This window comes from Patagioenas fasciata, chromosome 25 (genome assembly GCF_037038585.1).
Source record: "Patagioenas fasciata isolate bPatFas1 chromosome 25, bPatFas1.hap1, whole genome shotgun sequence".
NCBI lineage: Eukaryota > Metazoa > Chordata > Aves > Columbiformes > Columbidae > Patagioenas > Patagioenas fasciata.
In genome coordinates, this window is record NC_092544.1 from 3,423,824 (window position 1) to 3,451,569 (window position 27,746).

Genomic DNA, 27,746 nt, shown 5'->3' on the forward strand with positions numbered 1-27,746 from the left:
CAGCCGCATCCCAGCTGTGCCGATGTCAGGGATGCTCCGGCAGCGCGAGGCACCCCACGCCACCATGCCCTTGCAGATTGCATGGTAATTGCCTCCAAAGTTACTAATTTGCTCATAGATTAATTACCATGTAATTTACCGCTCTTGGCTCCCGCGATAAGACGCTCATTTGCGAGGCAGCGCGTGGGTGCGGGCTCAGCCCTGGTCAGCAGGATCCTGCAGGGTTGGGGTCTAGGGGGACCAGACAGGCTGGGGGTCCCCACTGGGTGACAACCACCCCCTTCCCTGGCCAGACCCCCTGACACCAAGCACAAAGCAGCGGCCGTGGCCCCACGGCACCACAGAGAGTGAACTTTTATTTCCAACAACAACAGCACCTGCCCCGTGGGGTGGGGATGGTGGGGAGGGCTGGGAGGGGGCGGCCATGGGGCCCTTGGTGGGGGGCGAGGGCAGCCCGGTCCCGGGGGGGGCGGCCGCTCGCGTGCACACGGTGCACGGCGTGAAGAAAACATCCCGGTAGAAAAGAACGAAAATCCGACAGCCTGGACGGCTGGTCCTGCCCCGGGGGGTGCAGGCGTGATCGGTGGGTGAGCGTGGGGGGGTTACACGTGTCCCCTCCGCACCCGTGTCTGGAGGGTGGCAGGGAGGAGAAACCGCGCGAGGACGGGCGGGAGGCGGCTGCGGTCCCTCCCGTGGGGACAGCTCCGGCCGGACAGGGACCCCCCTGGGCCACCGAGGGGGACGGAGCAAACCCAGCGTGGTGGCTCGTCCTGCCCGGGGCGATGGCGGTGGAGGACAGGGGGGTCACACCTCCGTCTGGAAGTCACCATCGGCCGTGTCCAGCCCGGCGCAGGGGCCTTCCCAGTCGGCACGGTGCAGCTCCAGCCGTTCCCGCTGGGCGCTGGGCAGGGACCCCAGTGTCATCGCCTTGAACGTGCTCCACGGCTTGGGCGGCGCGGCCGGCGCCTGCGGCCGCTGCTCCTCGGGGCTGGCTGCGTCCTGCGGGGAGAGGGGACAAGTGGCCGTGGTGTGTGGTGACACATGGCTCTGTCCCACCAGCAGCCACACCCAGGGCAGAGCCACCCACCTCCTCCCAGTTCTAGAGGGATCTGGAACCCTCCGGCCCCACCCGAGATGGGATGGATCAGTCCCCAGGGATGCTGAGGCACTTACGGTGGCCGTGCTCTTCTCCCCGCCGCCCGACGAGACGCTCCACCGCTTTTCTCGCTGTGGAAAAAGCCCCAGCGCTCAGCCCCTGCACCCTTCTGGTGATGCTCCATCTCCCCAGGATGCCCCAGGGTGGGTGGCGGGATGCTGGGCAGCAGATTGGGGCAGGATGGGACCCTTAGGACCTCACCTTGGAGGAGCCAGCAGCCGGGGCTCGGTACCGGTCCAACGTGTGAAACTTCTGGTTGAGCTCATGGTAGAGCTCGGAGTGACGCTTCCGCGTGTGCATCACCTTCTGCAGGGCGAGGGCAGAGCCTGCGGTCACCGGCACAGCCCCGCGCCCCTCCAAACACCCCCACATCCCTGTCCCCCCCATCCCTGTCCCCCTGCCTCCTCGTGACACCCCAGCAAGCAGCAGAGCCCACCACAACACTCTCGCCTTAATCAAGAGCCAACGTTCGTTATTGCCTGGTTATTATAAAACTCCTCCCAGCTGAGCTGTTGGCAGAGCCAGAGGGAACTGGGGACAACATGGTTGAGTCCCCAGATGGCATCCAACCCCACGGTGGGCACCGGTGACACTCACTGCCATGGCATGACACCCGCTGCCATGGCGGGGCTTACCTCGAAATCCAGATCAGAATATCGCAACCTCTTCCTCTGGCAGGGCCCGGAGCAGGGGGAGGAGATGGAGAAGAAAAGGGAAAGGTCTTTGCAGGTCTGGGACATGGGGAAACCAGGGCAGGAGGGAAGCTCATGCCAGCCCCGTGCCATGCAACTTGTGGGGGGCAGAGCCTGGTTGGGGACATGGGGTCCTGGCCAAGCTTGGGGATGGAGGTGAAGGTAGCCCCAAGGGGAGGTGGGAACAGCGAGCACAGGGGGAGCTCATGCAACCCTGCACGTGCACACACGCTTGTGCATGCTCTTGCACATTTCCACAACTCCCTCCCACACATCTGCGATAAGGGGTGATGGTTTTAAACTAAAGGAGGGAGATTCAGGCTGGACATGAGGAAGAAATTGTTGGCCCTGAGGGTGGTGAGAGCCTGGCCCAGGTTGGCCAGAGAGGTGGTGGATGAACCATCCCTGGAGACATCCCAGGCCAGGCTGGACGGGGCTCTGAGCACCCTGAGCTGGTGAAGATGTCCCTGTCATGGTAGGGGGGGCACTGGGGGCACTGGGAAGGTCCCTTCAACCCAAACCATTCTGTGATTCTATGATCTCCCTCCCCTTTGCGTGTCCCCAGGTACAGACCCCCGCTCACCTCCAGGGACCCCACTTTCATGGCAGAGCCGGGCACGGTGCGGGGCATGGTGCGGCTGCGCTCCGACAGCTCCGAGGCCAGGATCTGCCGCACGGTGGGGTGCTGCTTGAACTGCAGACCGTAGGGAGCCTTCACCGTCCCATAGGGCTGGTTCAAGTTCACATTGACGTGGTCCACCGCAACGAAGCTGGGGTACGCGTCCCCCTCAGCCGCTGGGCGCCCCGTCCCTCCAGGCACCCCCTCCTCGGTGCTGGGAACGTGGGTGCTCTCCTCCCGCGGAAAGGGCTTGAGGCTGCCGGTCCGGCGAGGCAGTACCATGTAGTCGCTCTCCCGGGGGGGCTCGGGGGGGCCCCGCAGCCAGCCGTACTCCAGGGGCCGCAGGCTGCTCTCTGTGCACAAGTAGACAGGACCCGGCGTCTCCAGGTGCTGCACTGGTGGCTCACCCAGCTCACTCAAACCCGCCACTACGTTGGGTGTCATCTTGGGGACCTGGACCAGGATGCTGGGGGGTGGGATGTTCCCTGGCAGGCTGGAGAAGCCCAGGCCACCCTCCGAGGTGGTGTTGAGTTTGGGGTCTTCATCTCCATCCAAGGAGATGCGGGACAAGGTGCCGGTGATGGTGGCGGGGTTGCAGGCGTTCACCTCCTTGAACAGCACTGTGGGAAGGGACGGGGGGTCAGAGCTGGTCCTGGGGGTCCTGTGGGAGGACAGGGAGGCTGGACAGACCCAGCACACACTGCCTGTCCCTCCTAGGCATGGCACTGTGACATCCCTGTCCCCAGACCTCACCTGTCTGACACGCCAGGTCAACGTCCTTTTCAAAATCTGTCTATAAAAATACAGAAGGAGGGGAAAGAGAGAGAGAGAGAGGAGAGAAAGAGAGGGAGAGAGACAGGGAAATGAATGCATCTTGGCCAGCATGGGGAGCAGAGGGGTTTGGAAGGGGGACCCTGCCCCAGATGAGGGGAGCAGCCACTCACAGAGCCCCGGTGCCAGCTCTGCCGCACTCACCAGGATCTGCACCTGCCCGTTCTTGCAGGAGTCGGGCGAGTTTTCATTCTCCTCGCTCCTGCACCCCCCCATCTGACACTTCACCACATCCTGGACCTGCAGGGACAGAGCCGGTCACGGCCCCGCGGCCAAGGTCCCCCCCATGGCACCCCTTCGGGGTCACCCCACCTCTCGGCGCAGGAACCCGTGCACGGTGATGATGACGAAGCCCTGGACGGAGTTGAAGACGGCGAAGAGGACCTGGAAGAGGATGGAGCGCCGGTCGGTCATGGCGAGCACGGCCGACATCCAGGTCAGCGCCAGCAGAGGCAGGACCACGCAGGAGCTCCACAGCGATGCCCTGGGGCGGGGAGAGAGGGGCCGGGGTGAGCTTGCTGTGCCCCCACACGGCCCCCCAAGCATTGCCCCCCAGCCTGCCACAGCCCCCGAGCATTGCCCCCCAAACTGCACACATGGCCGGGGCTGACCGCGCGTGCACAGAGACCCGAGCCCCAGCGCCCCGTGGCCCCTGCTGTCCCCTCTTCCTCAGTGTCCCCAGGTCAGCACTGGCTGGGTGCTCAGGGCACTGCTTGCATTAGGGTGAGGGGCCCATGGGCTCCTTTCCCCCCACCCAGGCTGAGCCATTGGCACCGCAGAGCCAGCCCAGCCACATATGTCCCTGTCCCCGCATAGGCAGTGAGGGTGCTGGGGGGACACGAGGCCACCGTCACCCTCCCACAGCCGCAAGAAGAGCGGAAAGGAGATTTTTTTCCTTGTTTTGCAGTGAATTTTGGGGCTGCCCCTATTGTAACTAAACCCCTGTGAGCAGGAAGCTGGGCTGACCAGGGTGACAGTGGTCACAGCCCTCTGGATATGTCCCAGCCAGCACCCGTGGGGGCTCATGTGCAGGGAAGAGGGTTCTTGGGGACACCCCTGAAGTCAGGCCTGGCCTGTGCCCTATGGCGCGGAGCCCCCCATGCTCCAGGGAAGAGGAGCTGAGCCCCCCCCACACCCCAGCAATGAGGTGACCTGCGGGAAGCCATGCCATGCAGACGTGATGGCCGCGCTGGGACACGCGCACCCCGCGCCCGGGGCCACCCCGAGCACACAGCCTTCGCCCTGCCCACGGGACCCCCAACCCGCAGCCCGGCCCCCCACCCCGGGGTGCCACCCAGCGCCCACCCCCTGCTCCCCAGGGTGCCAGGCTGTGCTCGGGGGCGCAGCGGGTGCGTGGTGGGCACTAACATGGCACTGCTGGCGGTGGCGGAGGTCATGGCCGCGCTGGACACCACGCCGCACTTGGTGCATTTCAGCAGCAGGTTGCCACAGGGGGGGGGCTTGGAGCTACATGCCCACCACCCCATGGCGCCCCGCGGCCAGGACCGGGCCACGCGGGGGGAGCGAGGCCATGGGAGAGCGGGATGGCGGAGTTGGAGCAGGGGTCGGAGGGATGGACGGATGGATGGATGGATGGACGGACGGACACAGGCAAAAAGCAAATGGGAGATGGAAGAGAGAAAGAGAGAGAGAGCCAGGTTAGTCGAGGGCAGCAGCAGTTGTTAATGACGAGCGGGGTGGCCAAGCGGCAGCGGGACGGGGGGACAGGGCTCAGCCCTCTTAGGGGGGGTCTGCAGCGTGCAGCTCCCCCTTCCCCAGGCTCCCCCCCCAGCTACTGCCCCTTCAGCAGCCTCTACCAAGGGGCTGTGGTTGCACCCTGCTTGGCTCCCACTGCCCACCGGTGAGATGAAGTTTGCCCCGGCCTCAGCCCGCTCCCGGCTGAGCCCCTGCCAGGGCAGGGTGCTCAAAGACAGCCCGCGGGGCGCAGGGCACTCACCCAGCTCGCTGCTTTTTGGACTTATCTGAAATGCCATCACGGGACATGAGCTTGTTGAACACGATGATGCCGACCAGCATGTTCACCTTGGGCAAGAGGTGCCGCAGTCAGGGTCAGGCATGGAACCCCCCGAGCCGGGGCCGGTGGGAGCTGCCACGTGCCGGGGTGGGTTTTGGGGTCCAAGGCTTTGGGGACAGCTCACCAGCACGATGACAGCCGCAGGTCCCACGAAGGCGTAGAGCAAACCCCCCTCCAGTGAGAGCCAGCAGCTGCGGGGACCATGGTGTCTCAGGGGCTGATGGAGAGGGGACACCCCTGTCCCCATCCCCTGCTCCCAGCACTACCAGCCTGGAGTGGTCCCCGTGCCCAGCCCTATGTCCCCCTGTCCCCACATACTAGCTCGCTGTCCCGTAGCCTTTGGTCCGTGTGAAGCCGACGGAGACGGCGACCACAAGTGCTGGCAACCCTGGAGAGGTGAGACAAGGCTAGAGCTGCAGGGGGGTGACATCGCTGTCCCCTCCCAGCATCACCCCTGCACCAGCCCCATGGATGGGGACAGGGATGGGGCCCTTCTGGCAGCTCCCTGTGGCTGGGCTGGTCAGGCGAAGCCACCTGGGTCTGCTTTCCTCCATTGTGCCTCAGTTTCCCATTCTGATAACCCTGGGGGTCACAGGGAGGCGCGCACAGTGCCTCCCCCCAACCACATCCCGGGCTCTTACCCCATCCCAAGCAGAGGAAACGCTTCCTGACCAGGCGTGTCCGGATCCGGCCGATCACCGCCAGGTAGGACTGCCAGGCCTCCGTCAGCACCCAGCAGAAGGACGAGAGGAAGAAGAAGTGGAGGAAGGCGGCCGTCATGGTGCACACGCCCTGTGGGGACACAGGCACGTCAAGGGGACACTTCGTGGCACCACCAGGGTCATGGACCTGGCACCGCGGTGGTTAAACGCTCACGTCCAAGCGAGGTTTGTGTCAAAGCCACCGGCGCAAAGGATTTAATCCCGAGATTGAATTAATCCAAATCCAATCTGCTGCTGGGAGCCAGCAGGGTTGAGGTGACCGGTCGAGAAGAGAGGGCTCGGACCCCACCTGGGGACCTTGTGAGGGGGGACAGGGTGATGGCACCCACCTTGCTGAGCATCTGGGACTGGCCCACGAGGATGAGGATGTTGGAGGCCAGGATGGAGACGCAGAAGTTGAGCAGGATGATGGAGCGCTCCGACTTGATGAACCTGCGCAGGCAGGGGCTGCATGGGGCCACGGCACCAGCCTGTCCCAGGTCCCTGTCTCATGTCCCTGTCCCACGTCCCCTACTTGGGTCTGGCCACGGGCAGTGTGGGACAGTCCAGACATCTCTCCCACCAGGCTTATTCCCCTCCCACCATGTTGCATTTAATCTCATTGATGCTGAGCCTTTGCCACCCCCTCCCCATATGATCTCCCTCCCCTGGTGCCCCTCAGGTCCCCATGTCACCTCCAGAAGGCAGCGTAGATCACCAGCAGGGTCAGCAGGGCCATGCAGGAGACAGCGCAGCCGATCATCAGCGGCACTGAGGGGGTGCCCGAGGGGTCCATGGCCTGGTGGGAAGCAGGGGGAAGCGGTTGAGCCCTGGCCCCCCCACAGCTGCTCCCTGCCAACCCCCTGCTGGGCCCCTCCACCTCCCAGTTGGGGACCCCTGGGCACCGGAGGGGGTCGGTGGCTCAGCCAAGGCGCCTTCCCGGGGACCCGTGCCCATCTCCATGCCAACAGGGGATGCGGGTGGAATAGCAATGGGGGGGATGCCTAGAGCTGCCCCCTCCCCTCCTTGCACACAGCAATGCCCCACATCAAGCCCTATCAACCCCCACAGCCCCCTGCCCACCCAAACCCAACCCTGGGGTGCCAGGGGGTGCAGAGGGTTCCCTTGGGCGCTGGGAGACACCCCCTCACCCCCCAATGCCCCCCCAACCCTGTTGAGGTGCCTGCAGGCAGCGCAGCCCCTGCCCATCCCCATCCTCCCCCGGGACCCCCACCTCGGCAGCCACGGCCCATGTCCCCCGTGGGCACGTCCCTGTCCCTGTCCCCTACCAGGTCCCTGGGCAGCTGGGCGAGGACGGCGAAGGTGGCGAGCTGGCGGCACTGGCATTTGGTGTGCGCGGGGAGGGTCTCCAGGGTTTGGCAGCTCTCCGTGTCCCAGTTTCCCAAGCCAGCGTCCCTGATTAATGGGACAGAGCAATTGGAAATGATCAAACGCACACACAGCCCCTTGCGCCTCTCCCCAGTTAACCCTTCGCTGGCCCCTGCCTGGGGGGAGGCGGACGGGGGGGACACTGCCAGGGGACAGGTTAATCCCCCTGGCTGTGGCAGGGGGGGGTGAAGCCGTCCCTGCCTGGTGCTGATCCCCCTGGGGAGCAGTGAAACAAGGAGGTTTGATTTTTAATCATCCCACCCAGGTTTAGGGGGGCAAACCACAGCGGGAGGGGGCCAGGTTTGGGAGAGGAGGGGTAGGGGGGATGGAGCAGGCAGGAGCAGTCCAGGCCCCCCCCCAGTACAAGCCATGGCTCATGCAGCACAGATGTGCTGCCCCAGAGCGGGTGATGCCTCCCCACTGCCATGGGGACCCCTCCTGCCATTGGCACCCTTCCAAGAGGGAGCAGGGAGGGGGGTGCCCCACAGTGACACTGGCCACCGCTCCCAGCAAAGTGAGGAAACCGGGAACTGGGTCTGTGGGACAGCTGGGGACACGGCTCCCCCAGGCCAGGCTGAGTCCTGCCACGCTCATCGCAGCCACGCGCCTCCCCGTCAACACAGGAGCTGGATTGGAACCAGTGACCCCGGGGCGCAGAGCACTCACAGGCATCGGGCTGGGGGGACCAGCAGTGTCCCCCCCATCCCCCCCACCATGCCCTACTTTCCCGCACTGCCAGAGCACTGGGCTCTGTGCTAAATAATCGCATCTGGCAGGTTGGCGGCATCCGTCCCCGGCCTCACATCGATCCCGCGGCAGCACGATTCACCCACAGCCGGAGGGGCTGAGCCATGGGAAGGGACTGTCCCCGCTCCCCGTCCCGCCCTGTCACCTCCCCAGGGACTGATGGGGTGCTGGGACAGCCCCATTGCCCAGCATTGCCCCAGGGGTGTCCCTGTTCCCTGCGCCCCACTCACGTCCTTGAGTAGTCCCAGGTGACGCACTGCGGGTGGGACGTGCCCTGTGGACAGAGGGACGGGTTAGTGCTTCACCCCCCACCCCAGGGGGTGACCAGCCCATGGGGATATGCTGGGGACCTGCCAAGCTCCCCCAGCGCTGGCACATCCCCAGTGTGGGCACAGAGCCGAGTATTTGTGGCCACCAGCTGGGAGCTGCTGGCCCCTGCCCTGCTCTCAGTGCCCGGGAGTGAAGGGGCTGGTCCACATGGGACCGAGAGGTGACACAGTGACATGGTGACGGGACAGGAGGGGGACACTCACGTTGATGATGTGGGACAGCTCCACCAGGACCAGGGGCTCCGCGGGTTTGGTTGGCGGGCGCACTGTCACCATCAGCACCTTGGAGGTGACAGCCAGGGGGGGCCTGAAGGGAGGGGCACGGGCTGTCACAGGGATGGGGACAAAGCCCAAGGGGACAGCAGGGGCAGCCCCACTCACCTGGGTGGGGGCAGGATCAGCCCCAGCGTGCGGTACAGCACGGCCCCGATGACAAAGTGCGATGACTCCTCTGTTTCTGCAGAGAGCACACGCACATGTGAGAGCACACACGGCTGCTCCCGACACACAGGAGGGAACGTGCACATGGCACAGACACACGGAGACATGCAGACACACGAGCTGGCAGGAGCTGGCCTGCACACGCACACATGTGAACACTTACACATGTGCTTTCCCAGATATGCACACTCCCAGGTGTGCATTCCCACACGTGCACAGCCCCAGACACACAAGCTCAGACACGTGCATGCTCATACACACACGCACTCCTGGACATGCATGTTCAGACATGTGTAAATGTATGCTGCACCACATGTGCATGCCCCGTGCGCACACAGCACCAGATGTACACTCACATGTGTGCACATACATGCACACTCCCAGATGTGCAGTCACGTATGTGCACAAGACCAGATGTGAAATCACACATGTGCATGCTCACACACGTGTACACGTGCGCTCTTTCAGATATGCACTCACACGTGTGCACAATCCCAGATGTGCAGTCACACATGTACACAGCACCAGATGTGCACTTGTACATGCTCACCCACACGTACACACACAGGTGTGACCAGCACCAGATGTGCACTCACATGTGCATGCTCATATGCACACACATGCACACTCCCAGATGAGCATGATCACATCCGTGCACACTCCCAGATGAGCACTCACACACATACACACACATGCACTCCCAGATGTGCACTCACACATGCGCATAGCACCAGATGTGCGCTCACCTGTGCACTCTCACACCCGTGAACACCCCTGCGCAGCCCCAGCCGCACGCTCACTCCCATGCCTGCACATCCGTGCACACACCCATGCACACACCTGCACGTTCCCGTGCACACGCTTTCTCTCACCAGCAGACGTGAGGCTGAGCACCTCCCGTGGGATGAAGAGTTTGTCCTCGGAGCTGCGGGCCCAATCCTTCATGCCCCGCCGCCCCTTCATGGGGAAGTTGATGTCGCTGGAGACGGCGGAGACGGGCTCCCTCTGGATGCTGATCACTGCCCGGGCAGAGCAGGTGTCACCGCCCGGCTCCCCGGCCCTGCCGCGGCCCCGTGCCCATCCCGCTGCTCACCCAGGTTGTCGGTGACGATGAGGGAGCTCTGGAAAGCCTTCAGCGCGTCCCCCACCAGATGGATGAAGTCCTCCACCACCTTCATCAGGTGCACGGACCCAGGCGAGACCTGCGGGCGAGGGACCAGCTCCGCAGCTGCTGGGACAATGTCCCCACGGTGGGGACATCCCGGCTGCTCTGGCCACCCCCTTGTGCCCTGTGCCACTCACCTGCTGGGCGTCCTCCCACTTGTCGCGGTTCTCCGCGTCCACCATGTAGCTCACGACCTGGAAGAAGCGCTGCGGGGACAGGGCTCAGCGGGGCTGGTGCCTGGGGACCGACCGCTGCCACCTCCCCCAGGGCGCGTCCCTCGCCGTCCCCTGCCCCGCTACCTGCACGTCCTCAGAGGATGGGGTGTAGGTGGCTCTCTTGAAGGTGTCGGTGACATTGCGCAGGATCTCCACGGAGAAGAGCAGGTCCCCGCTGTAGTAGGTCTTGCGGGCCATGAGCTCCAGCAGACTCCGCACCACCTGCGACATCCCCTCGCCGGCCAGCACCCGCTGCCCCTTGGCCAGGTGCTCCCGCAGCTTGTATGGGGGGGACAACAGTGTCACTTGGCCACTAGCACCCTTCCCAGCCATGCTCCTTGTCCCCAGCTCCCTTGCCATGCACAGAGCCAGGGCAGTGGGAAAACTACAGAGCTAATTGCACTAATTCGGGCAGCAGCAGGGCACAAAGGGTTTGTTCCCACCCCAAAAGTCATTTCCCAAGGACACTGCTCACACTGGGGTCCCCCTCCTGCTCCAGAACAAGGCCCCCCCTTTCCCAGCCCTGCCCAGGGAGCCCTGCCTCAGTTTCCCCATGCAATAAAGCAAGGCAGCTGCCAGGTTTCCCTGCCCAGGACAGAGCAGATGCCCAGTGACAGGGAGGGGAGGGCAGGGGGGCCGCGCCAGAGCGTGCACCTACTGAGAGATGCAAGTATCGGTACTCGTGGGAGATGCAGCGGGCGAAGCTGGGCACCCCCCAGTAGGCAACGCCGTGGGGGCTCAGCAGGCACCGGCGGCTGGCAGACCCTGCGCGGGAGAACCGGGTTTGTCACCAGCACGGGAACCGCGTCTCCAAGGACAGGTGGCACTGCCCAGGACCCCGATGCCTCCCTGCTCCAGGGTGTGTGGTTTCGGGGGTGCTTACCCGTGGCGTTGGGGGGACACTTGTTGTAGATGATCTCCCCGGCAGCTGTTTTCTTCCAGCTCATCAGCATCACGTACTCGTCCTTGCACATCTCATGGTAGGCTGGAGGACAAGACGGGGGTTCAGGTGCAGGCGGGACACAGGGTGATGGGCACTGGGGTGACAGGGGTGTCCCCTACCTGGACACTTCTTCTCGTTGCAGGTCTTCACCTCCTCGCCGCTGCCCTCGCAGGGGTAGCCCTGCACACCCGTGCCCTCGCACATGCGGAACCGGCGCTGCCAGCCGGTGTCACACGTCTTGGAGCAGAGGCTCCAGTGGTTCCAGGGACCCCATTTGCTGTCAGCTGCAGGGATGGGGACACAGTGGGACACTTGGATCAGCATAGCGAGTGGCGCCCAGGGGAATGAAGATGGGCTGATGGGCCCCAGTGGCGGTTGCTCCCCCCATGTCATGAATTGAAAGCCCCGCAGCATATGAAATCCACGGATCAAGGATCTAAATCTCATTCAAACGAGCCCAGCAGCCCCGTCCAGCCCAAGGGCACCCTCGGCACATGGCAGAGCTGCTCCCTGCCCTGTCACGGCGCAGCCACCGCCTCCCTCCACACCCACCACCGAAACCGAGGGGTCGAAGGACAAGACAAGGATGGGGTCGAAGGACAGGATGAGGATGGGGTCCATCCTTTGGCCTGATTGCCCCCTCCAGTGTCACCTCATCCCCAGAGCTGCCCCCAGCCCTGCAAGAGCTCGCATGTGCTTGTGCGCCCAAAGCACACCGGGACCTGCCGCCGCTGGGCACCGATGGGTCCCCAAAGCGTGACACAGGAGTGAGGGCACAGGGTGAATCCCCGGCTCCTCCAGCTGGGATGTGCCTGGAGGGAGCAACCAGTATGGGGGGGCTGCTGATCCCCAGCATCACCCTTTGCCTCCTGCTCCTCACACACAGCGGAGGGGACTGCCGGCATCCCGGTGTCACCGGTGGTGACACAAGGTGGATGCACGGCCGTGCACCGTGCCAGCAGCACCCGTGGCCTCCCCCCAGCTCCCCCCCAGCGCGCGGGGCCTTACTGGGACAGCTGGGGTTGGAGCACTCCCGGGCGTCGGCGTGGGCCCCCCGGCACTCGGCCCAGCCGTGGGCCGCGACGCTGCACTTGCGCGTCCGCTGCTGCGTGCCGTTGGCGCAGGTGACGGAGCAGCGGCTCCAGGCGCCCCACTCCAGCCACTGCCCTTCCACTGCGGGGACAAGCGAGAGGCGCAGCGTCAGCCCCCCTGGCCGGCGGCCCCTTGGCCGCGCAGCCCCGGTTCTCCCCGACCCCCTGCGCAACGGGTCCAACCGACGGACGTGGCGGCTCCTCCTGTGCTGACAGCAACAGCCAGCGCCGAATCCTGTCCCGGACGGGGGGGCTGGCACCAGGACTGGTCCCCACACCCTGAGCAGATGCTCCTAGAGCTCCATAGCACTACAACGCCCAGTGTGACATGTGGCCATGCTCATGGGGCCACGTGAACCCCAGGCAACACTACACAACAAACCCAACAGCCCCAGCATCGCTCCACACCAAATGAGACCTTGAGGTGCTGGAGCAGGTTCAGAGAAGGGAACAGAGCTGGGGAAGGGGCTGGAGCACAAGTGTGATGGGAGCGGCTGAGGGACCTGGCGGGGTTTAGAGGAGGTTTAGATTGGATATTTCTTCCCCAAAGCACTGTGGGGCATTGGAACAGGCTGCCCAGGGCAGTGCTGGAGTCACCATCCCTGGAGGGTTGGACAGATGGACATGAGGTTCTCAGGACATGGGGCAGTGCCAGGGGTGGGATAACAGTTGGACTCCATGATCTTGAAGGGGCTTTTCCAACCAAAATGATTCCACCGCTCACTGTCAGACCCATGAGCCCACCTGTAAGGACCAGGGCGGCTGGGGAAGGATTTGCTCTGAGCTCCCATTGCTCCAGCAGCAGCTCCGTGGGGCAGCCATGGGAAAAGCCACGAGCCGTGGGTGACACATCCCTGCCAGAGCTGCTGCTCCCTGCACAGCCTCAGCTCCCTCCTGCTCCCGGCCTCACCACGACACACACAGGGACGCCAGCCCTGACGTGGCATCATCCCTGGCCATCGCTGCAGACACCCCACAGCTGCCACCATGGCAGGAGGGAGGGACAGAGACGGCGCTGCCACCTGTGCACAGACAGACCTTGCGACCTACCCCCTTTGCCACCTCCCCGGTGCCCCATGATGTCCCAGTGCCAGCACTGTGCATGCTGTGGGGACAATCTGTGTCAGCAGATGGAGAAGCTCCTCTGCAGTCCCCAGGCTGGTCACCCTGCCCATGGTGGGGCTCGAGCACCCCCAGCATCGCTGACAGAGCTGGCTCTCCATCAAGGATAGGAGATTGCACCCATATCAAGCACCCATGGGCTGTCCTGGGTCCCCGCGGCGATGCCACCCATTCCTCGCAGTACCAATGGCCCTGATGGCATCTCCAGGGGTTCCCAGGGGGTGATGGAGGAGCAGGGGGAGCGGGGGGTACTGACCCGGGCAGGTCGCGATACTGCAGGGCTTGGCCTGCAGCTCGGGGCCCTCGCAGGCTTTCCCTCCGCGCCGCGGGGCCGCGCAGTGCCGCGTCCTGGTCCTGGCCCCTCGCCCGCAGGTCACTGAGCACAGGCTCCATGGGGACCACTCCTCCCAGGCACCACGAACTGCAACACAGCACAGCGCCCTCGCCTCCTCCTCCTCCTCCCTGCACCCAGGGGTCCTGCCCACTGCAGACCCCTCGTGCCCCAGGACAGAGGTGCGGGACAGTCCCCATCTCCTCTCTGTGTCCCAAACCCCGAGGGCTCTGAGCAGGCAGCGGTGCCACTGCCGCTCCCTGCTCTGCTCCAGCGCCAGCTTTGGGGTCCCGGCACTGGCGGCGCATGTCTCCCCACACCAACACACAGCCCGGCGCACTCCAGCCCATGTGGACGCAACAGGCACGGCCACCCTGTTTACACATCGCATCCATGGAGCTCAGCTTGCAAGGAAGGGAGTGGGGACCATACGGTGCACGAGCACCCCAAAGGATTCTCCTCCGCCAGCTGCCACCTCCCTGCAGCGCCAGGACAGGGCTGTGCTCCCGGTACGGAGGAAAGCAGGCACCTGCGTGTTTTGGGGGTGCAAAGCCTCGGAAACATCTCAGGCTTGGCTGCCACTGCAGCACCCTGAGGCCCCTCCGATCCCCAGTGTCCCACACGAGACGGACGGACACACCACGGACAAACAGGTCCAGGGAGACCCCCGGCATCCCGCCTGTCTGCTCCTGCCCACAATCTGCCTCAAAGCCCTGAGCAGCTCAGCCCCCTCCTGCCCCGTGCGAGTGGGGACCCACTGTCACACCATCCTGACAGCCACCTGGCCCCACATCCCCAGTACAGGCGCCAGCCCCGGATTCCCCAGCACAAAGACTCGGGGACACCCTGGGGAAGCCCCAAGGGGGCATGGAGAGGGGTCACCAGCCCAGCTGCTTCCAAGGCAAAACCCCCAGCAGCAGCACCAGTGACATGGGGCACTGGGGCACCCATTCCAGACACCCCCTCAGCTTGCTGCACCCCATGTGATTTCCCAGGAGCTGGTACAACTGGGAAGGTGAGATGATGCTGGGACGGGGCTCAGAGCAGCCCAGCACATGATGCTTCCACGCCAGCACCGCCACACAGAACCACAACCTTGTACAGCATCCCCCCACCTGCAAGAGCTCCCATGCCCCCAGAGAGCCCCCACAAAGACCCACCCAGTCCTTTGGGCACCGACCCAGAGCCCCATCAGCACTGGACACCCCCCAGCTGGCTGCGACCCCCCCGGTGTCCCCGTGCCCCCCGTACCTGGGCAGGTGGCCGTGTTGTTGCAGGTGCGCGTCTCGCGGAGCAGCCCGCTGCACAGCGTCCCGTAGGGCGAGGAGACGCAGGAGCGTGTCCGCACCTGGGAGCCCTGTCCGCACGTCAGCGAGCACACGCTCCACTGGGACCATTCCTCTGCCGCCGGGTCCCCTGCGGGTGACACAGAGCCTGAGAGATGGTGACTGCACCGGAGGGGACAGGGAAGGTCGTAGGATCACAGCATGGTTAGGGTTGGAAGGGACCTTTGGAGTCATCCAGTCCAACCCCGGAGCTGGGGAAGGGGCTGGAGCACAAGTGAGATGGGGAGTGGATCTGGGGTTTAGAGGAGGTTGAGGTTGAATCTGGGGAACAATTTCTTCCCCAAAGGGCTGTGGGGCATTGGAACAGGCTGCCCAGGGCAGAGCTGGAGTCACCATCCCTGGAGGGCTGGACAGACGGACATGAGGTTCTCAGGACATGGGGCAGTGCCGGGGGTGGGGGAATGGTTGGACTCGACAATCTTGAGATGCTTTTCCAACCAAAATGATTCTGTGATTCTATAAAGCAGAATCACCCAGATCAGATCACACAGGATTGCATCCAGGGGGGTTTTGAAAATCCCCAGAGAAGGAGATATTCAACCGCCTTTTAAACCACACAAAAACTATCCCAATGAGGGCTGGGGCACAGGATCGCACCCAGCACAGGGGCAGCACCCACCGGGCAGCGCAGGCAGCGCGGGCAGCCCAGCGCGGTTCCCTCTCCCCGCCCAGGCACAGCATTGACATTTACAACAACCCAGCTCTTATTAAGCTTGATGATGTCGCTGAAGCTATTGGACAGGCCAGAAGCAAAGGCCATCAGTTTAAATTAAAAAGGAATATATGGAGGAGGGCTCCGAAGGGGACAATTTGTCCCGGAGACAGGCAAGACGCAGGCTGCGGAGCAGGGCTCCCGTGGAGGTGACAATGCCCTGTGTCACATGGGGACCCCAGGGCCACCAGTAGGGTCACCCCAGGCTCTGCCCACCAGTTCCCAGGGGGACGGGACCCTCGCGAGCATCCCAGCACAGAGCAGATCTGCATGCCAGGCACACAGAGCCCATCCATCTCCCGCTCGCCTCCGAGCCCTCCGACCATAAATCAAGGGGGGCTGGGGAGGGAGAAGCAGTGCACTCAAATTAGCCAGATGGATTTGCCAAATAAATACATTTGAACTAAACAGTTAATGGATTTTTTTTTTGCTTTACAACCCTCGGAGGAAGGTGTAAAGGAAAAAAATATATAAATGGAGCAAATTAAGTTGGTCCGTGAGCAGGAAGCAAAGGGAGTCGCTCCATCTCCATCACCCCAAGCTCCATGTCACCAGTGTCCTGTGTCTGTCCCCACACCGGGGCAGCGCCAGTACCTGTCTGGGCCATGTAGACACCTGGCTCGTCTGCCGACCGTGGCCACTGGGTTTTCACCTTCAGGTTCTCCTCAATCTCATTGCCTGGAAGACAAAAGGGCTCTGGTGAGAGCAGGCAGGGGACAGAGATAGGGACGGGCCACCGTGGGTCAAGGGACATTGCAGCGGGGACACTGATACCCAGCTCCACACTGAGCACCATGCAGCATCTTCGAGGGCTAGAGATGGCTGAGCGCACTCACAGACCCCCAAAATGTGTCACAGCTCCCCCCAAACACATCGCCCCCTGTCAGAGGGGCTGCAGTTGGAGCGTGGCCAGGGGTGCCATGTCCCCAGGGCGGTTGGGGTGCCCGTGTCCCCGCGGTGCTGGGCAGAGGTGCTCTGCGTCCCCACTTAACAGCTTGCTGCAGTGAGGTGGCACAAATTTATAGCTCGGCTCACCAAAAATAACAAGAGATCCATCAAGAGCACTTGGCGTGAAATTAACTGGCATGCGGAGGGCTCGGCAGGACGCGCGGCTGCGGGCGCAGGGGGTGACGCCTTCCCCGGCCTCCCCCGCGCCCCCCAGGCCACCCCACATCCTGTAGCAGAGTCCCTTGTCCCCAAACCCGCGTTGCAGGATGCTGGTGAGTTCCCATGGACAGTATGGCAGCAACACCTGCAGGTGATGTACGAGCCCCAGACAGGGCTCTTAGTGCCTTAAAGCAGACCCAAACTGACTGATTTTTCCCTTCAATCCAGCGTAACCCCTGCCTGGCCCTGTCCCCTGCTCGAGGTCCTCGCTGTCACCTTCAGCCACCCCTGGCTCCTGTCCCAACACATCCTGCTCTGTGGCTTGGGGGGTGCAGGGGGACCCAAGGGGCTGCCCTGGGTGTCTGTCCAGCCGTGGGGCCGAGCTCCCCACGGGGCCGCCTGCCTGCACGAGCAGCATGGCAGAATTATACCCGTCATGGTGAGTGCCCAGGGAAAACCATAAATCCTGAGGATATACGAGGGCGCTCTCCCCGGTGGTGTTCGACAGAGACACCAAATTCAATTTCCTTCTGAGAGCACTAAATCCCCGGCTGTCAGCACAGGGCGGCTGCGGCCATCCCGTGGATCCTCCATCCCCTGCATCCTCCATCCCCTGCATCCTCCATCCCCGGCATCCTCCATCCTGGTACCTGCACCCAGTCCTGCTCCGGGTGTCCCCCACCTCCCCACACTGTGGCATGGCTGTTGGGCTGCAAGGGCAGGGGGGTTCTTTTGGGGAGCCCAGGATGTCCCTCAAGGCCAGTCGTGTCCCCACAAGCCAGCAGCCACGGTGTCACCACCCCAGGGGTTGGTTTCTGAAGGGTGACGGGTTCGGGGCAGCCTAGAGCTGGAACTGCTTGGCTGTGGCACTGTGGGTTCTGTGCCCCTCAAAGATCCCCCCCTATTGCATGGATGCAACGTGCCCAATGTCACCCCACAAATTTTCAACCCCATCCCCACTCCATCTGTGTGGACCCAGCACCACATTTCACCAGGGCTGCACCCTCCAGTTCCAACCACATCCCCACCGGCCCCAAGGGAGAGCTGTGCCACGGAGGGGACAGCGCGGACACCCCGGGGACACGGCGGCTGGCAGTGGGGATCCCGGGGAGCGGCTGGGCGGGTGCCAACCCCCGCGTCGCTGCGCGGCTGCGGCGTTCGGCGGAGCGGAGCTGGTGAGATCAGCGCTGGGCGCCCGCCAAGGCTGGGCTCACAGGCGCCATTCAGCCCCCCGGCCCTGCCTGTCACCGTCACCCTGAAAGGCGGCCATTCTCACCCAGGGGGAGGCCAGGTGGGTGCCTGGGACCCCCCCTCGCTGCCATCAAGGGTGCTCTGTGCTCCGGCCCGCGGTGCAGCCCGGTGATGCTGGGGAACCCCGGGGGGGACGTGGCGCAGGGGCTGGCAGCGAGCAGCACGTGGGGCGGCCGAGGCAGCGGTGCCGCAATAACACAATAACATTGTACCTCCGGGTGCCTCCAGGTTTTAATTGAATGTCAAATGTAATTTGGGGAAGGAGCAGGAGTTCGTGCAGCCGCTCTGCAAGTGGCTCCGTGCCCAAACTTGCCGGGTCTGCGGGGACTCCCCGCTCCAGCATCCCCTCTTTGAGCCATGCTCGGCGTCACTAAACCCCACCAAACCAGCCATGGGCATCGCTAACCCCCACCAAAGCCCAGGGAACCAAAGGGATGGGGCATCCTCCAGCCCTCCTCCACCCTCCATCATCCCTGGGTGCCTTGAGCAGAGAGCCAGCCAGGTCAAGCTCAGGGATGGCACCTGAACCAGGCACTGAGCTCTTAATCACCCATGAGAAGTTGCATTTAAAGGGAAAAAAAGAAGAAATAAAGTAAAATCAGCTCAAGCAGCTCCCCTCGGGATGAGGCGATTTATAACCCTGCAGCTGTAACAGACCAGGGATTTAGTCGGGGGATCTGCCCGTAATGACATTTAGCTCCAGAAATAAGTGCTAAAGCCCAATGAAATTATATATATACCCACAGCCCATCACCACCACCTAATCTGCTGGATAAAGACCCTAAACAGCTAAGTTGGGGATTGTTTCTCCCCACCCATCTCCCAGGGCTGACACAGGGTGAACATCTGGCCAGATGTGCACCTAAAAGCCCTGCATCCCCACACTGGGCTCAGCAGAGATGCCCTGTGGGCGACAGGAACGCTCGGGCAGCCTGACCCCGTGCCCGAGGTATGGGTGAACATGGCTGCTTTATCTTCACTTGAGGTTCCTGCAATCCCGTAACGAGCAAATGGCTTCATTCCGCCTGGTTAATAGCCCGGCCGCGCCGTGCCACCGTGCCGTGACATCCTCCCTGGAATAACAAGCGCCCGAGCCGCAGCAGTCAAGGGTAATTTGCCACGGGAAAGGGTCATTTTACCTGCAAATTGTTTTCCACGTCTCCAGCAATGCAGAGTGACAGGGCTCCCACTCCAGGCTCGCAGTGGGGGCTCGCAGCAGCCCCGGGGCCACGCAGGCTGTGCCAGAGCAGCCGCAGCAAACAGCTGGGGCCGGCGGGGAGCCGCGCTAACCGGCCAGGGCAGAGCGAGCTGCGGCTCGGCTGAGCTTGGCCATTGCTCAGGCGAAGTGCACCAGGAGCTGAGAGCATGCTCAGGATTTGCACGTTGCATGGCGTCCCTGCGCTGGGCACAGCACCCAGTTTGGACACTCCTCTTGCAGGAAGCATGTACAGGTAGGATTTATCCATAGCATGGCTTCCCTGTTCCATGCACAGCACCCAGTTTGCATGGAGCAGGTACAGGGAGGATTTACCCAACGCATGGCTTCCCTGCTCCATGCACACCACCCAGTTTGCATGGAGCATGTACAGGGAGGATTTATCTATTGCATGGCTTCTCTGCTGCGTGCACAGCACCCAGTTTGCACCCTCCTGCCCTGGGAACTGTGCACAGGCAGGTTTGCCCTTTGCATGACTTCCTTGCTCTATGTACAGTGCCCAATTTGCACTCTACTGCCCCATGGAGCATGCATGGGTAGGGTTTATTCATTGCACAGCTTCCTTGATCTGTGCAGTGCCAAATTTGCACCCTCCAGCCCTCAGGAGTGTGCACAAACAGGATTTATCCATTGCACAACCTCCCTGCTCCATGCACAGCACCCAATTTGCACCCTACTCCCCTAGGGAGCGTGCACGGGCAGGATTCACCCATCGCACACCCTCCCTGCTCCATGCTCCGGGAAACACACATGGAGCGAGAGGCTCGTCCCCAGGGCTCCCCCTGCACCCCACTCACCGTGCGGGACCTCGGGCAGGTCGATATCGTTGGCATTCGCAGAATGCAGGTCCGGGGGGCAGCAGTCGCTGGCAGCAGGCGGTGGGGCGGGCGTGCGGGAGCTGTGCCGGGTGCCGTTGCGCCGCGGTGCCGGGGGGGTTCCCGCCTGGCAGCTGCAGCCGGCGTGGGTGAAGCCGCAGCGGCGGGCGCCGGGCGCCTGCAGACACTCCTCCAGCCAGCGGCACAGCACGCTGCAGGTGAACTGGCTGGAGTTGTTGTTGTTGATGAGCAGCACCTCCACGAAACGGAATTCCAGGGCTTGCGGGGCCAGGAGGCGGGGGGCCGCCTCGGGCTCGGCCGCCAGGCACAGCTGCACAAAGTTCTTGTCGAAATGGAGGAAGGTGAAGGGCCCCGCGCCTTCGCACAGCTCCAGCTCGGCTTCCTCCTCCTCCTCCTCCGGGCGCTGGTGGGCAGGCGGGGGGCTGGTGGCCTCGCCGCGGGGGTCGCAGGTGTAGTTGGCCAGGTAATGGTCAAGCGGCAGCACCATGGGCGAGAAGTGGGTGCAGACCTGCTCCTCCCGGTTGAAGCGGAGGTAGAGCGAGTACTTGGTGGGGTCGGGGTTCTCCAGGGTCCAGGAGCAGCCGGAGGAGATGGTGGGGAAAAGGTCCTTGAGGGAGAAGGAGCCGTAGAGGACGCCGGAGGCCAGAGCGGAGCAGGCGCTGGGAGCCGGGTCGAAGCCCCACGTGAACCACAGGACAGACGATATCACAGCCAGTAAGAGGGGACCAGCAGCGGTCATCCTATGGCATTTGCCCTGGGGGAGAGACAGACAGACAGACAGACAGATGCTTACTGGGAGGCACAGAGCTGGTATGGGGCGAGGGGGTCAGTGCTCTGCAGCATCCCAGCTGGTCCATTGCCACAGCTGCCACCTTGCAGGCAGGGGACAGCCAGCAGTGACCCCTGCGCTGCCCCCCAGGCCGTGCCAAGGCAGCCCCCAGGCCTGGGACCACGCAGCATGGACCAGGGATTCAACCCAAAACCCCCAGAACAGAGACCTGGCTCCCCCCACACCCAATGGACCACAACACAGAGACCCCCCTGCCCTCAGAGCCAGCCAAGCACAGCCTGGGCAAGGAGCCACCGAACAGCTTCTGCCCAGACGGGGCTATAAAAATCCTTGTAGCTATTGCTGGTGCCCCCAAGCACCGTGGGGACAGGTTGGCAGCTCAGCAGAGGAGCCCGGGGTGATGTGCTGGGGGTGCACGGGCACCCCAACAGTGTGGTGTGTCCCCCGACCTGCCACAAGAACCTGGCACAGGGCGTGCAAGCGTTAAAGTATATATTTCTTGGACGTCACGCCGGGTACCCAGCAGCATCGCCGTGGATAGCTTTTTAATAACTCATTAATAAAATAATGCACGCGGTGGCCTTATTAAGCAGGACCGGAGCACGGCTGTACAGTGGCAAAGGCCACCGCGCGTGTGGCGGCACCGCTCTGCTGGGGACCCTGCGCCCGGGGCAGCCCTGGGGACGGCGGGGGATGCTCAGAGGTGGCCGCAGGGGATGGATGCCATCCAGAGACTGATTTCCAAAAATCACCAAGGTCCCTGCTCCCCTCCATTCCAGCCACGCATGGGGATACCGAATGCTCAGTGCAACACCAGGATGCTCCTCTCCATCCCCAAACATCATCTCCGGCTCCCCAATCAGGCAGTGGTACCGGGGCATCCCCCTGCTCATTGAGGAGGGAGCCTAAGCCTCGGCCAAGCCTGCGCTGAAGCCACGACGGGCACATTAGGGAGCTAAAAATAACCCAGCTCTCATGCAACAGGCTGGCGCTGGCTCCTGCCGCCCCGGCAGCGCGGGGAGAAAGGGCTGGAGCAGCCAGCTTGGGGCTGGATCCAGGGAGGACACCCCAATGTAAGCAGGGAAATGCGGGGCAAAAGAAAACCCCGCTTGCCTGTGGCCACTTCCACCCTCAGGAGATCCTGGGAATTCAGCAGGAGACCCCCTCACCCACGGCAGCAGCGGTGGGGAGCCGAGGGGCAGCCGGAGCGGGTGTCCCCACTGGTGCTCCTCAAGCACTCAGCACAGAATCACATCCCTCCACTGCTCCAGGAGAGCCAGGGATGGCAGGAGGAGGAGGAGGAAGAGGAGGTCAGGCAGGGACATGCTGCCGCTCTGCAGCGAGCTCCCGGGGCTCCCGCAGCCTGGCAGGGACACAAGATGGTGCTTGCTTCCCTCGCCTGAGAGCAGCGAGGAGGGATGCTCGGGCACCGCCAGCCGCTCATCACCTCCTGCCCAGCTCCTGCCGGTGCCCAGCCTGCCCACACCACGGCCACCGGGGCAAACTGGCAGCTGGAAGGCTCAGTGGGGACAGGCACAGCCACTGCCAACGCTTCCCCAGGCTCCACACGTTTATAACACAGTGCCATGAAAGACCCATGTGCTCCAGACCTCGGTGAGCTTCCCTCCACCCCGAAAACCTGCCGGGGCTGCGGCTGCAGCTGCCCAAGAGCCCAGCACCGCGCCACGGCTGCTCCCGAAGGCCAGGGCTCGTTAAGAGCAGATCAAATCTGATACAGCTCGTTCAGCACCAGCCCCGCTCCCCGCAGCGCTTGCTGTTGCTGCTGCAGTGAAAATATTTCACTGAGCTGCATGCTGGGCCTGAGAAGATATTTAACATCTGGGGCACCGAGTCACCCGGATCAAGGAGGGGCCACCATCACCCCCTACCTGGCACCACAGCAAGGACGTGGCACCTTGCAGTGTCGCCGTCGGTGTGCACCGGTGAGCTCAGCCTCGCCGGGGTGCCCGGACACGGCCCCGCTGCCCATTGCCCCTCCAAAATGGTCCATGCAGGAGAAACCACCCGGTAGCTGCATCCTGGCACCGCCTGCTGATGGAGGGATGCTGGCTGCCCCCAGGGACCCACCGTACCCAACTACCTCGCTGGAGCGGCCGCTGCTCCCCGGGGATGGCACCTGGTGCACGGCTGGCACGCTCGCCCACCTCGGCCACCCTCCAGCCTTTGTTCCCCGCCCGGGCGCGGGGAAGGGGGTGGGTTTTTAATTAAAGCTTTTAAAGAGCCATCACAGAGCTGGGAAGTGACTGAGCGGAAGCGACATCCCAGGCTCCCCATCCGCAGCCCGTCTCCATCGCTGCCATCGCATCCCGCTGGGTGCCGGCAACCGTCAGGACGCAACTGGGGCTCCGTGTCCCCTCGCCGGCGGCCGCGGCACAGCAGGAGGAGGCACCGCTCCATGCCAGCCCTGCTCACACCGCACAAAACAGGTTGTTTCCCTGAAGATGCTTCGCATGAATGGGGATTTTGGCGTGGATCTGGTCCAGCTCCATCCTCCCGGCACGACAGGGGGCAGTTCCTGACCATCGCGCTTTTGCTCTGCCGCAGCTGCCCCGCTCCAGCCAGGCAAAGCCAGAAACAACAAACCAGCCCCAAAAGCGATAAACGGGCAACACTAAACCCTGCTGGCATTAATAATCTGAGAAACGATTAATAGCAAAATAAAGGAGATTTGGGTTTTAAGAGACACGGTTTTTAACCCGACACTGTTCTTTTAATAGGCTGTAGAAAATATACGATGCATGGGAATTTCTAAGGCAAGGATGGCTCGGGACAAGGGCATGGGGTAAGGAAAGGCTGGACAGTCCTGGGTGTTGAACCACAGCAGGAACGGCCTCATTCCCTGCAACACATGTGGGGAGGAGCGGGCTGGCGGTGGCACAGCACGGCATGGCCATGGCACAGCTCCCATCCTACGGGACCACATCCCTGCCTGCCCAGCGGTGATGCCGACGAACAAAGCGCCGTAACGAGCTCTTCCTGCCGGGAGAGTCCAGAACCCTCCAATTTCCAGGATCTTCAGTAGCGCTTCAAAGGCATCCGGGAACTTCAAAGCCGCCTCCGCCACCTCCATGCTCAGCCCTTGCTGCCCTGCGCCCGTCCTCCCCGTGCCAGGGACCCCCAGCACCGAGACCAGCACCCACACAGCCTCCCTGCCAGCTGATTAACGCTGTGAGCATCACCGCTGAGATCACAGCCCCGAAAACACAGCTTCCTGCAAAGGCGTGTGTGTGCACATGTGTGTGCACACGCGTGGGCTCCCGTGCACGCATGGACACTCGCTGGGAAGACGGTATCAGTGCCGCTTCCACCCACCGCGGCACAACCCCCCCGGCTCCCGGGACCACGTTCTCCCCCCTTATCGCTCCCACATCTCCCCCTCTCCCTCTGGCGTCCCCGGCGCGCTGCCACCACCTTTCCCGAAGCTGGCAGGCTGGCAGCAGCGCCGAGCGGTAATTAATGGTGCCGCTTTGCCAATCAGCGGCTGAGCCGCGCTCGCACTGGCAAGCACAGGCCTTTTTATTTATTTTACTTAACTGCTGTTGGTAAAACTCCACTCCAAAAGCACGGCCGAGAGACAGCGCAGTGAAATCTCCACCGGGATTAGGGATTACGCTCTGCCAGGGAACAGCGTGTGCTGCCTCCCCCCTCCACGGCCATGGGGGTCCCTGGAGGCGAACCCCCCCGCAGCAGGGCACCCGCAGGGGCTGCAGCAGCCACGGCTGCTCCTGCCGTTCTCCCACGGCCTCTTCCGAGTTGTTTCCACGTCACTGGGATGCGGCTCCCTCTTCTCCATCAGCTCACAACACCGCACAACAAAAGGACGGGGGGCTGAGAGCCCCACGTGAGCTCCAAAGGGGGCTCCGAGTTGCAGGGGTGGCAGCAGGGAGGTGGCAGCCTGGATGTGTGTTCGTGCTGGAGAGGGATTTTTTGTTTTGTAACTCATTGTCTCAGCCAGACCCAGATCCACCGGGAACTTCCAAGGTGCCTCAAGGAGAAGAAGGGACCTGGCTCCATCCCACTCTTGGAGGACATCAAGAATGAACAGACGGAATGAAAGTGGGGGGGGACACAATGGCCCTCGTGAGCACCGAGGAGCTACGGAGCCTCTGACGCTTGGCAACTGAGCTGGGTGGCCCAGAGCCAGCCCAGAGGACAGCATCGTGGTCGGAGATGAGTTTGCAGGGCCCCGCTCCAAATTCCCGTGGAAAAGCATCAAGGTGTCACAACAGCCCAGCCCTGAGGGCTGCGTGGGTGCTGGACCAGGGCTGGCAGCTCGACCCGTGGTCCATCCGAGCATCATCTTCCTCTGGGCAGGGCAGTACGGGCAGCCCTTCTTGCAGAACAGGACCTCGGCAGTGATGGGAATAGCCCGGGTGAAGGAAAACCCATCGATTCTTGCTTCTCTGGGCAGGTGGCTGGTGCCCACAAGCCCCCGGGGAGGACAGAGCCGGCTGCAGCTCTCCGAGCAGAGCCCGGTACCCCCGGCACGGTGGCGGTGTCACACTGGGCAGAAGAGCCGCACTGCCAGAGATCCTTAGAGGTGCTGAGAAGAGCCGGAGGCAACCAGGAAGACGGCAGCGTGTCCCAGGCGCTGGAGCACCTCTGCCGCGCAGCTGCCGGTCGCAGAGCAAGCCGCCCACGGTGCCAGCTCCGTATCCATTTTGTCTCCAGCACAGACCAAATTTGTAGGATCCCGGCTCCTTGCAAACTCCTTGGATCAAAGCAGGGTCTGGTGACAAGGCTTGACGAGCCGCCGGGCAGGCCTTGAGGAGGAACTGCTGCCAGGCTCCGGCACAGAGGGGCTAGCACTGCCCCACGGCCAACTCCAGCATCTGCCGCCGTCGGTGCCACTGGTAACGAACCCCGCTGGGAAACGGCGCACTGAGCCACGCCGGTGAGGGTGACCAGAGGGCAGCCAGGCGATGGTGACAGTGACAACAGCCGCACCGCCCCGCTCCTCCCCACGGGTGCCTGGTGCAAGCTCCATAAGCCATCTCCTCCCCACGAACCCTCCTCGGCTCAGAAACCAAGAGGGAAGAGATTAGTCCAAAATAATCACCCTGTCGGGAGCTCTCCCAGCGACACAGTCAAGTGCCAGCCTGGTGCCACCAGCTCCACAGGCAGCTCAGCCACCGGCAGCACCCTGTCACAAACCCCCACCAGATTCTCTGCCACAACGCAGCCCGGCCACCCCGGGGGCACCTCCCCACGTCACTGGCAGCCCTGGCTGCCAGGCGCCATCCAGCACAGGCAGTGGTGACATGACCTAGAAAAGCAAAGGGTTTCTCGCACGCTGCGCTGTCGTGAGTCCCCGGCACCGACCATGCAGACACGGTGCACACGCACCCTTCCACACCGGCCGGGGCTGCAGAAAATGTGCTTCAACAAGTGCCCGGCGTGGGCACACGCGTGTGCACATGTGGCACCACTCCTGCCATGAACCCCACGGCCCATAGGTCCCCTGGGAAGGGAAGCAGCTCCCCTGCTCCCCCCCAGATCTGGCTGCCACCTGCACGCTGCACGTGTCCGCGCTGGCACACACTGGGCGCCCACGTGTGCCCTCACCGCACGCCCACAGTCCCCAGGTGCCGCTCGCTCCAGCCATGGCAGCGGGGCTCCCCGCAGCCCTTCCATGCTGGCACCGAACAAAGCCCCTTGTAGGGGGGAGCTGCAAAATCGCCCGTCTGCTGCCAGGGCTCTGCCAACGCACCAGCCCACGCGCCCCGGTGTGTGCCGATTCCCTGGGGCGCTTGCCACGGGTGACAGTGTGGAGTGACCAGCCCACTGAGCTGGGCACGTGTGCCCATGCCGGTGCAACGCCAGCAGGCAGCCGGGCACCCGTGGCCTTGCTGTGTGACACACCGCGGCACCACGGTGCCACATGTGTGCCCGGCAACACGCATGTGCTCACCAACACGCGTGCAGCCCTTCCACTGTGGGGCTGCCGGAGCCTTGGCACTGTTTGTGGTGGGGGAACCGGCACACCCGTGGGGAACGGCGCCCCGAGTGGGGAACCGGCAGCCCCGGAGGAGGACCGGCAGCCCCGGGCATGCCGGCGCTCGCAGGCAGCCCCGGTGCTGAGCCCGCCCGGTGCCGCCGCAGCCCCCGCGCAACTTCCATGCAGGGCCGGGGCCGCCGCTGCCCGCACCAAGCACGGGGCACCGCCGGTATCGCGGCGCGGCTGCAACTCCCCGGCCCCACCGCCCGCCGCCGGGGCCGGAAAGTTGGCCGGTGGTGGCGAGGGGGGGTGGCACGGCGGAACCGGGGCTTTGCCCAACCGGCAGCTCCGGCCGCCGCATCCCGCATCCCCAGCGAGCTGCCGCCCCCGCTGCGCCGCGGAGTGGGGGGGGGGGGGAACGGAGCGCCCCGCAGCTCAGGGCTCGGTGCACCGGGAAGGAAGGGGGTCAGTGCAGCGGGGAGTGGGGGGTGCCGGTGCACCGGGAGGGGGGTCCCCGCCGCCGCCCTTACCTGCGCTCCGTCAGCAGCGCGTGTAGCCCCGGCGCGGCGCGGCGTGCAGCGGGCTGGCCATCCCCGAGCGGCGGCAGCGGCGGCGGCAGCCGGTGCCCGGGCGCGCCCGGGGGAGCGCGGCGGCGGAGGCGCGCGGGGCCGGCAGCGGGCGCGCGGCGCGCCGGGCCCCGGTAGCGGCGGCAGCAGCAGCGG

At 63.8% G+C, this 27,746-nt stretch overlaps 1 protein-coding gene across 8 annotated transcripts; it reads right to left on the reverse strand.

The window, feature by feature from the left end:
• Positions 1-337: 337 nt before the first annotated feature.
• ADGRB2 (adhesion G protein-coupled receptor B2) lies at positions 338-27,683 on the reverse strand. Of its 8 annotated transcripts, none has more exons than XM_071799009.1 (32): positions 27,555-27,683; positions 20,237-21,029; positions 16,460-16,543; positions 15,059-15,223; positions 13,733-13,897; positions 12,272-12,436; positions 11,383-11,547; positions 11,204-11,305; positions 10,979-11,085; positions 10,405-10,599; positions 10,243-10,311; positions 10,034-10,142; positions 9,813-9,959; positions 8,881-8,956; positions 8,704-8,806; positions 8,401-8,444; positions 7,324-7,450; positions 6,730-6,833; positions 6,385-6,487; positions 5,975-6,125; positions 5,652-5,721; positions 5,458-5,524; positions 5,256-5,341; positions 4,667-4,765; positions 3,611-3,782; positions 3,443-3,538; positions 3,221-3,260; positions 2,432-3,087; positions 1,792-1,827; positions 1,358-1,462; positions 1,174-1,227; positions 338-999 (listed from the first exon to the last, which is right to left on the reverse strand). In XM_071799009.1, exons 2-32 carry the CDS (start codon positions 21,012-21,014, stop codon positions 805-807), a joined length of 4,635 nt encoding a protein of 1,544 aa, XP_071655110.1. In that variant the 5' UTR covers positions 21,015-21,029; positions 27,555-27,683; the 3' UTR covers positions 338-804. The 8 variants fall into 8 exon arrangements, with proteins under 8 accessions (XP_071655110.1, XP_071655109.1, XP_071655115.1 ...); XM_071799008.1 differs by having other exon boundaries at positions 1,792-1,887; XM_071799014.1 differs by lacking the exon at positions 27,555-27,683 and adding an exon at positions 25,031-25,416 and having other exon boundaries at positions 20,237-21,030.
• Positions 27,684-27,746: the final 63 nt, after the last annotated feature.